Source organism: Bos indicus, chromosome 27 (assembly GCF_029378745.1).
Source record: "Bos indicus isolate NIAB-ARS_2022 breed Sahiwal x Tharparkar chromosome 27, NIAB-ARS_B.indTharparkar_mat_pri_1.0, whole genome shotgun sequence".
In the NCBI taxonomy this organism is placed as follows: domain Eukaryota; kingdom Metazoa; phylum Chordata; class Mammalia; order Artiodactyla; family Bovidae; genus Bos; species Bos indicus.
The window spans coordinates 16,287,317-16,297,754 of NC_091786.1; the positions used below are offsets into that span (position 1 = coordinate 16,287,317).

General features: G+C 40.2%; 1 protein-coding gene and 1 long non-coding RNA gene across 8 annotated transcripts in view; one reads left to right on the forward strand and one right to left on the reverse strand.

The window, feature by feature from the left end:
• Positions 1-4,437, forward strand: part of FAM149A (family with sequence similarity 149 member A) — a 41,477-nt gene extending 37,040 nt beyond the window's left edge. For 2 of the 4 annotated variants that reach the window (XM_019953567.2, XM_019953570.2), the window contains exons 12-14: positions 704-832; positions 920-998; positions 4,205-4,437. In XM_019953567.2, coding sequence (XP_019809126.2) covers positions 704-832; positions 920-998; positions 4,205-4,278 — 282 coding nt within the window. In that variant the 3' untranslated portion in view covers positions 4,279-4,437. The remainder of the gene's footprint in view (positions 1-703; positions 833-919; positions 999-4,204) is intronic. The other 2 variants (XM_019953569.2, XM_019953568.2) reach the window with 1 other exon arrangement.
• LOC109553513 (uncharacterized) lies at positions 3,719-10,194 on the reverse strand. Of its 4 annotated transcripts, none has more exons than XR_011564455.1 (5): positions 10,057-10,194; positions 8,515-8,635; positions 7,953-8,068; positions 5,290-5,400; positions 3,719-3,894 (listed from the first exon to the last, which is right to left on the reverse strand). It is a non-coding gene; the product is annotated as an uncharacterized lncRNA (long non-coding RNA). The 4 variants fall into 4 exon arrangements; XR_011564456.1 differs by having other exon boundaries at positions 3,719-4,066; XR_011564454.1 differs by having other exon boundaries at positions 3,719-5,400.
• Positions 10,195-10,438: the final 244 nt, after the last annotated feature.

Below are 10,438 nucleotides of genomic sequence, written 5' to 3' on the forward strand. Positions count from 1 at the left end.
CGAGACTCCAATATAAGCAACTATTTATTTTAATTTTTGGCCATGTAGCATATAGAATCTTAGTTCCCTGACAAGGCATTAAACCCCCACCCTCTGCATTGGAAGTGTGGAGCCTTAACCATTGGAGAGCCAAAGAAGCCTAACTTGTGTCTCTTCGATAAAATATAGAAGAATGCCAACCGTAGGAACATAAAGTCTAGAGAGAGAAAAACCAACTGAGGCAGTGCTTTCTCTCACATTCCTTCTGCCTCCTTGGGCACAGCAATAAAAATCATTCCCAGAAGGCAAGAGTTGCAAAGCTTTAATATTTAACCTTAGAATATTGTGGCTTAGAGTGGAATCATAAAAGCAGTCAAACATCACATTTAAAAAAATCAGATGCCTCACAAATGCACCCATGCTGCATTCACAAATGCAGAATAACATTTCTATCATAATTTAATATTAAGAATTTTATGTGGTTAATGTTTTAATCCATATTTACTTATTAGGGCTTTATCAGATTAAAAGATACAGTTAGTTACACAAAGTATATTTTGATACTTGTGTTAGTAGACCGTATACTTAGCAACATCTAAATAAAAGTTTTTCAAATAAGCGAAAGAATGAATAGACGAGAGACTGATCGAAACATATACAGATTTTCTTTTGTCTTTTTAAGAATTGCATTTGTTTTAACAAGAATATATTATCCTTTATTTAGCTCAGAGGAAGACATCTACAAAATCATGGGTTGAGTGCATTACCTGATAGTGTAGAACGGTCACCTCTTCGAGAAAGATCTCTAACCATGGAACAGTTTTCAAGGCCCAGCACTACCCATACATTTCGGGTAGGTTCTCTGTTAACCGTTAACTCTGATTCTTAAAAATATTCAAAACAATAAAACTCACCCTTTATTTTATTTTTCTTCTAACAGTCAGATACACCTCGAAAAGGTTCATTAACACTGATGGAATTTGCTGGGCACATGTGGACAGGTCAAGGTTTTTTAACAGGTCAGTGTTTTCCATATACAAACAAAATGATGTCATATGTGAAGTTTCAAGTTTTCAAGATTATCTACCTTGAGAGGATAATTTTGACCAAGTGTTTGTAGTCTTTGGTTGTATCTCAGGAATTTTTATGAAGAGCAAAATACAAAGACAAGCACTTCTCTACTGTTGGTTAAAAAACAAAAATCTTCTGAGTACATTTGAAGATATAACTTGTTTTTTTTTTTAAACAGTTCATGAATCCAGTAGCATCTCATCTGGCAAACAGATACTCTGAGGAGTTGCAGGGCATGGACAGCTTTTATAAAAGGAAGGCAGGCCAAGGAAAGGAAGTCATAAGCAAAGGAAAAAGGAAAGTTCATTGGAGGAAAGGAAAGGTTTAAGTAATGATGGCTTCTCATTGGCTGATCTGCTGGGTTTCCCATTGGCTGGGCTTGTTGCTAGGCAACAAGGAAGTCTTCCCTCTTCCTGCTGGGGTAGGATGTGGCTGGGCTGCTTGTTTGGAAGACCAAGATAGTTTCTTTCTGTTGTGCTGAGCTTAGTCACTCAGTCGTGTCTGACTCTTTGCGACTCCAAGGACTGTAGCCCACCAGGCTCCTCTGTCTGTGGGGTTCTCCAGGAGTGGATTGCCATGACCTTCTCCCAGGGATCTTCCCAACTCAGGGAAAAAACCCAGGTCTCCCGCATTGCAGGCAGATTCTTTATTGTCTGAGGCACCAGAGAAGCCCAAGAATACTGGAGTGGGTAGCTTATCCCTTCTCCAGGGGATCTTCCCAACCCAGGAATTGAACTGGGTCTCTTGCATTGCAGGCATTCTTTACCAGCTGTCTTACTATTGGGATTTTTGAAGGTGAGTGGTAAGCAGGCCAGAGAGCACCCTCTACTGGCCTTCTGCCCCCAACTTTGGCTGAGGTTTCCTTTTATTAATTTTCATAATCTTAAAACAGAAAATGCCCAAAGATTCTGAATAACTTAGGGCCTCACCCACGTAAAAAAGAAAATGCTGTCTTATGAGTCTTAAGAGAAATCAAGGTCTTTCTCTGTTGTAGAGTTTCTACACTTTTCTTCTAAATGAAACTCAATACTTTTAGATTCTCTTTGAAGATCTAATTATAAAAATGCTTCACAAAAGTAATAATACAAATATTCCAGTTATTTTATGATTTAGAGTTTTATAGATAAATACTTATTCTCAGCTAGTATGCCATTTAATCCAGTATTCTTGCCTGGAGAATCCCATGGACGGGGGAGCCTGGTGGACTGCCGTCTATGGGGTCACACAAAGTCTGACACAACTGAAGTGACTTAGCAGCAGCAGCAGCATGCCATTTAAAGAATGACGTTTCTAGCCTGAACTCAGGCCAATGATATTTTAATTTTCAAAACCATTACCAGCATTTTTATTTAAGGAGGTAACATAGCATCGTCCCCTGGAAAAGGGATATGGCAACCCACTCCAGTACCCTTGCCTGGAAAGTCGCGTGGACAGAGGAGCCTGGTGGGCTCACGAAGTATCTGTCATGACTCAGTGACTAAACCACCACCACCACATAGCGTTGTCGTGAGGTGTGTCACTCTGGAATCAAATGCCTAACTCTAGTACCTATTGGCTGAGCACTTTAAGAGAGCCTCGGCCTCTCCTGAGGGGCTTCCTTGGTGGCTCAGTGGTAAAGAATCTACCTGCCAATGCAGGAGATGCAAGAGAGGCAGGTTCGATTCCGCATGGAAAGATCCCCGCGAGGAGGAAATGGCAACCCACTCCAGTATTCTTACCTGGGAAAATCCCATAAACAGAGGAACCTAGTGGGCTACAGTCCCTGGGGTCACAAAAGAGTCAGACACAATTTAGCAGCTAAACAAAGACAATAACAACCTCTCTGGATCTTAGTTCTTTTATAATAGACTAGATAGAATAATTATTGGAAAAACGTATGGAAAGGACCTAGCCAGATGTCAGGGATACATTGTTCGCTCAAAAATTATGAACCATTTTTATTATAAATAATCTGAAACATAGAGGACAATTTGCTGTTTTAAGGGAAATTCTTAATATAGTATCATTTTAAAATAAATCTAGTATAATTCAAGCATTGGGACATTCTAGGCTTATCACTGTTTACATCAGCCCAGCATAGTGATGTCAAAGATTTCTGTATTCGTTTGACATTTCCCTTGCTATGCTCATAGCTCCAAGCTGCCAGGCCTTTCTGTTGCTGTTTTCCTTATACATTCCCCAGCAGTGTTTGCTGTCGTCTTCAGTGACAATAGTTCTTTCTGTTAAAGGAAGCCATGGTACTTGAGAGACAGTAGAGTGAGGGTTGATGAATGTGATCTCTGCAGATAGCTGCAGATGGTACTGAGGAGTTTAGATGAGTTTGGTTTTGGAAATGTTGACCAAAGTGTGCTAAGTGGAAAAGTAGAATAGCACACAGGAAGAGAGTTTAGGAAGGGGAAACCGAACTCTGAATTTGTTTAAAATCTACACTCTTACTTTTTCACCAAATACTAAGTTACTGTATTCTCTTACCAATAACTTTCTGACAACTATTATTATTGCTGGTTGGAGCCCTCTTTCATGTCTATAGAAGTAATGGAAGGGAGACTTCCCTGGTGGTCCATTGGCTAAGTTCCATGCTCCCAATGCAAGGGGCCCAGGTTCGATCCCTGGTCAGGGAACTAGATCCCACATGCTGCAACTGAGACAAGGCACAGCCAAAATAAAATTAAAGTAAAATAAAGTAGTAATATGATTTTTTTAAAGCAATGAAAGGTACATAAGAGAGATGATCCTGTATTTCTAACGATGTGTTTTCTCTCTGATGAGCAGGCATGTGGTTTCTGCTTAGCTTTGTTCCCAGATCCAAAAGCAGCAGGGATATAAACTTAACCAACATTTGCTCTGTAGCAGGAGAAAAGAAAAAAAGAAATGAGAGGCAAATAGTGGGAAGGACTTCTTAAGGTAGCTGACAGTTATCTGGGACAACTCACAGCCAGGATCCAGGCCCAGTTAAGGGGAGCACCCCTCCTTCTTCTCAGCACCCCAAATGGCAGTTTCTCCATATGACTGTTCCCTGATTTGTGTAAAAATGACATTACAATTTTTTTAATTAAAAAAATATATATCATCTGCATGGAACATACAAACATGACCCTTTTGAGAGCTGGGATTTGTAAAAACATTTGAATGAGAATTTTGCTTGGTATTTCAGGCTCACAGTATCCACCTAAATCTTTCCAGAGGACAACACTGACTTTAAGAAAGAGATTCCAAGTGGCCTCCTGATGTGACGTCATCAGAACTACAACCCTTCTGGAGCACTGAAAGCCTCAGCACACCATTTATCACTTGAAAAGTGGAAGAAGTATTATGTTATGTATCTGACAGTCTGAGATGTTAGACTGCCCGAGAGAAATGCAAACAAATAAACAATTTAATTTTGAACACTTTGCATTGTTAAGAGAATATGAGTCAAAATTACCAACCTCCTCCTTTATCGGAAGCATTCCTATACAGATTCTTTAGGTTTTACTCAGACGAATCTAGTATGTGTTTATAATCCATCCTTTTATCAGTTATACACAGACATCCACGTGCTTAATGTGTGTATTCACACAGTAACATATGGAAGTATATTATTTAGGAAAAAAGCATTTTTATCTAGCAGTATATAACTATGTCTTGACATTTTTGTCTCATTCTGTTATTAATGCCATCAAAATCATAGTCACTAATAGATATTACTCCCTCTTTAGAAGATAGAAAAGTTGGTACAGTATGCTAGGTTGACTCATATTCAGATTGTTCTAGTCATTGTCCTGACTTAGAGGAAAGTCAATGGCTAAGTGTCTCAAGCCAGTTTTGTTTTTACTAGTTTTCATGCTCAAATTCAGGCAGTCTATTTCAAATACAATAAAAGTATCCCAAATTGATTGCTTGTGTAAAAGCTGAATATAAATGTACTTAAACCATATTGCAAATGGTTTCCTCTTTACTATTAACGACAGAAGTGCTCATCTACTGGTGGGAAGTGTTTGCAGCAGCATCTTCCTCATTTTAACACAATCTGATCTCTGCTTAAATGGTCACTTCTGCAGAAAACCTTCCCAGACCCCTCTGTCTCAACAGCAGCTCTATCCACCCTCTGTCCTCTAGACTTGCCGTATTTTTCTTCAGAGCACATGTCCTGACCTGATATTAACATAGAAAATCAAACAGAGACAGTGCAGGAGCAGTATCAGTTGGAGGCAAGCCTCTAGGGTCCTTTATCTTTTGCTTCCTTTTCCCCCTACCTACCGTTGTTTTCCTTTAATAGTGGCTGAAATCCTTGGATTCAGATATTCTCAGATCTCAAATGGCCATGTCTTCTTTTCTATCAGAGAAGTATAGCCTATGCATATAAAGTGCCTGTAAAAAAAGGTAAAAGAAAGTCAGCACAATGACTAGAACAATCTGATTATTAGTCAACCTGGCAGATTGTACCAACTTTTCTAAAGGAGAGAGTAATATCTATTAATGACTAGGATTTTAATGGCATTAATAATAGAATGAGACAAAAGTCCAGACAGTTATATACTGCTAGATTAAAAAGGCATATTCCTAAATAATATACTTTCATATATTAGTGTGAATACATGCACTAAGCATGTGTGTGACTGTGTGACCGTCATCCTGGATTTATTACTTCATCAAATATTTATCAAGCACCTTCTTCATGTAAGATTCTGGAACATTGGGCTGAACAAGACAAAGACTTTGCCCTAACAGAACTTATATTCTCATGGAGGACAAAAAGTTTAAACAAATCAATAGAAATATAAGGTCAGATAATAATAAATGTGATGAAGAAACATAACATATGGCCATGTGACAGGATGCAAAGAGTTGCAAGTTTAGACAATAATCAGGAAAGGCTTTATTGCAAAGAGTATTTGAGCAAAGACTCAAAGAAAATGAGAAGTCATATAGAGATGAAAAAAAAAATTCTAGACAGGGGAAAACACACAGCCTAAAACAGGAGCATACCTGGAGGTTTAGAGAGCAGTAAAAAGGCTGGTGGGACACAGGATGGACTTAGCAAGGGGGTAAATAATAAGAGATGAGATCAGTAAAGTAACAGGGGCAAGGGATTAAGATTCTTTTTTGGCGGTGGGAGTTATAAGTTACCTGAAACCAGAAGCCACTGGAGAATTGTGAGGACAGAGTGATGTAATCTGATGTGAGATGATGTTTCAGATTAGATGACAGAGGGGCAGCTGGTGACAAGTCAGGGGCTTTGGGTGTGTTCTCAAATTTGAACCAATAGGATTTGCTGTTGGATTGGATGAGGAGGGTAACAACAACCAAAAAACAAGAATCCAGGTTGACCCCAAGGCTTTGGTTTAACACTTGGAAAGATGATGTTGACATTTACCAAAATCAGAAAGAATTCAAGAGCAGCAGATTTGGAAGCATGTTGGGATGTGTGTGTTTGATGCCTATTAGATGTCTAAGTGGAGATAAAGAGGAGGTTCAGACTGGGGGAATATATATACATACAGATACATATAGATACAGATATGTATATAAAATACACAAATTAAGTACTGAAATGGATGAGCTAAACAAGAGAGTGGAGAATGGAAAAGCAGAGAAAAAGAGTTCAAGCTCTAGGTATTTTAACATCTAGTGGTATGTGGTGCGAAGAGAAACAAGCAAAGCAGAAAGAATGACCGGTGAGGGAGAAAACAGTCCAGAGAATATGGAATCCTCAAAGTTAAACGAGGCAGGGGTTCAAGAAAGTAATAAGCACTCACATATGTTGAATGCTGTTGATAAGTCAATTTAGATAGTGTCTGAGAAATGACTTAAAGGTTTAGCTACATGGAAGATAGGGCTTCCCTCATAGCTCAGTTTGTAAGACCCTGGTTCAGTTCCTGGGTCGGGAAGATCCCCTGGAGAAGGGATAGGCTTCCCACTCCAGTATTCTTCCCTTGTGGCTTCCCTTTTGACTCAGCGAAAAGAGTCGCCAGTCCAGGTCCAAAGCACGATACTGGATGCTTGGGGCTGGTGCACTGGGACGACCCAGAGGGATGGTATGGGGAGGGAGGAGGGAGGAGGGTTCAGGATGGGGAACACGTGTATACCTGTGGCAGATTCATGTTGATATATGGCAAAACCAATACAATATTGTAAAGTTAAAAAAATTAAAAAAAAAAAAAAGACCCACAGCTTGAAAAAAAAATAAACAACAGCAAAAAAAAAAAGAATCTGCCTGCAATGTGAGAGACCTGGGTTCCATCCCTAGTTTGGGAAGATCCCCTGGAGAAGGAAAGGCTACCCACTCCAGTGTTCTGGCCTAGAGAATTCCATGGACTGTATAGCCCATGGGTTGCAAAGAGTCAGACACACCTGAGTGACTTAAAAAAAAAAAAAAAAACAAACATGGAAGATATTGATGATCTTGACAAGATCTGTGCTAGGAGAATGGTCAAGGCAAAACTGTGACTGCAGAGGCTTCAGGAGAGAATACAGGGAGAGGAATTGAAGATGATAGGAATTTACACTGATGGTTTCATGTGTGTGAGTATATAGATACCATAGTTCTGTATCCAGTCAGAATTTGTTTTTCAGTCTAAAATACCTTTTTCATATTGGGAACCATTCCAAGTGACAGAAAATTTAAGTAAATCCAAGTGTCAACATTTACAAAGCCCTTCTGTAGTGTATAACATATTCTGGCCTACCACTTTAACTGTCAAAAGCACTTGCTGGAGAGAGTGGCAAAGACCTTCCAAGTGAGAAGGAATTCAACCTTTACTCTAGAATGAATCTTCAGGAGGGAAGGTTCACACCTTCCCAAGCAGTCAGATTCATTCCGCAAGGCTGACAATCAACATGGTTACAAAGGCTGATAGTCTTGACCTTGGCAGAGCACTGTTCCCTACACAGAGGATCCTTCCACTTTATGGTGGACTCACTGTGCACTCTGTCACCCGGAGAGAAAGGATGGTGCTGTACATTTCTTGCAGGCCTGGCCATTTGACTGGTTTCATCTGAAATTTCAATATTCCAAGGCAGCATGAGAAGGTCCCATCTGGTAACAAGGAAACCATAGGAAAGATGAAAGGGAACAAAATAGAAGGCTTTTATTGTGTTGCCCCTTTAAAAAAAAAAAAAAAAAACTTCAGTGCCTCTTCAGTGCCTCTTCCTCACTCACCATTGTCTTCAAAATAGAAATAAAAGTTTAAGCCTGGCAGTCAAGCTCTATTTCAGCTTGCTCCATGCCGCCAGTCAAATTACCTTGCTCTTGTCACTATGAGTTGATCTGTGTGCAAACAGAAGCCCCTCCACTGCCTTTTGAATCCCTCATATCCTCCCCTGAGTGGGGGCATTTCTTGGCTCACATTTGCTGCTCCTGGGATCACCCTGTTTCTCCACTTCCGAGGGCAGCGCTTGTATGTTACAGTTCTTGTTTTGTCCACAGAGATTAGCAGAGAGTCAGATATATACAAACCCTGTACTTTTATATGTATAACTGACCTTGTAGTTCAGCCTTGATCCATTTTTTGGAGAGATGTTAGTCATGTGGCATCTTAGTTCCCGACCAAATAGAAGTGCAGAGTCTTAGTCACAGGGCCACCAGCAAGTTCTATCCTTGATCCTTTAGAGAGGAGGAAATTGAAGTCCAGGAAGATATACTAACAGATGTTGTACAGATACACTTTTTTAAAGTCTTAAAGTAAACAATATAGACATGAATCACATAAAAGTTCAAGTTTCTTCTCCATTCCCAAATGATCAAGTTGCTCAGTATTTTTCTTTCCAGATATCAGTCTAGCGGTAGAGAGAAAGAAAAACAAAGGGCTGGTGTACTGGGATGACCCAGAGGGATGGTATGGGGAGGGAGGTGGGAGGGGGGTTCAGGATTGGGAACATGTGTACACCCGTGGCGGATTCATGTTGATGTATGGCAAAACCAATACAATATTGTAAAGTAATTAGCCTCTAATTAAAACAAATAAATTTTAAATTAAAGAAACCCTAACCCTAACCCAAAGAGGGCATTAGGTTAAATACTTGGTTCTGCGACTTGCTTATTTTTTTCACTTAATATTTCACAAACATTGTTCTATGTCAGTATATGTTGATGACTTGAAATCCAGTTAGAGAAAAGTCTTAGGTTTCCTCTGCAGGTGGCTGTGAGCAAACTATACAATAGCTGCTGGAAAAACTAATCCAATTATGCAAAGTAAAAATGCAGGATATTCTCTTTGCATCCTGCTGTTGTGTGAAAATTGTATAAATCTTAATTATGTTGAACTGGTTCATAGTGCTTTTCAGGTCTACTATATCCTTCTACTTTTCAGCCTATTCTATTAATTTTTTAGAGTTTGATATTGAAATTCCAACTAAAAGTCTTTTTTTTTTTTCCAACTAAAAATCTTAATTCGTCTAATTTTTGATATTGAAACTCCAAGTAAAAATCTTAATTTATCTACTTTAAGAGTAATTTTAATATATAGTGGAACTGAATGTAACTGTTCTTTATTTCTCACGTCTCCTGTAAATGTGTTATCATACTTTCATAATTTAAAAAATAAAAAAATGCAGGGTATTCTCAATACTTCATCTTCCTTGGCACTTTTTCTACAATTTAGGGACCTTCTGCTAGGAGAGGAACACTCCCCTCTCAGCCCCTTTTCGAGGAAGTATCAAGAGTAGAAAAGGAAAGGAAAATCAGGACTGGGCACCTGGAGAAAAGGGAGGAATTGAGAGTCAGAGAACTCAGGCCCTGGGCAGAACCGGAGGGTCCTTCTCACTGTCCTTACTTTTTCCCTGTGCGGGCTCCGCGGTGTGTCGTCTTTCCCTTTTCAGCGTGCTCCCCAACTGCTGTCTCCTTATCAAACCCTCCTCTCCCAGCATCTCTTACCTTCACCGCTTTCAGAGACCCCCACCTCCATCCTCACCCCACCCCCGCCCTTGTCTTGTTCTCTTGGGGTGCTAACTTTTCTTGGTCCCGAAAAATATTCTGAAAAATACTCTGAAAAATACTTGGATCACAGCTTGGATTACTCAACCCACCTGTGTCGCAATCAGCAGCCCAATGCAGCCTGATAACTGGTGCCCCGAAGGTCGTGCCCCTAAGGCTACTCAGCGTCAAAGTAGGTAGCTGCCCGGGTGACCCTAACGTGGAAGCCAAGAAGCAACCCATCTCCATCCGGGCTGGCAGCCGGTCCTAGCGGAGTGCAAAGGAGCGAGGTTAGATACCCAGCTGGGAGCGAAAAATGAGCTCCAGAGGTTGAGCTTCAAACCAGATGCTTTTTTTTTTTTTTTTTCCATTTTAAAACATCCAGCTCGCTGTACCCTGAAGTTGTCCGGGACCCAGCAGCTGCTGGGTATAACCCACGCAGCCCCCAGCCCCTGGACGCCTCTCCATCACTAAACCGCTTGCTTCCACTCCACC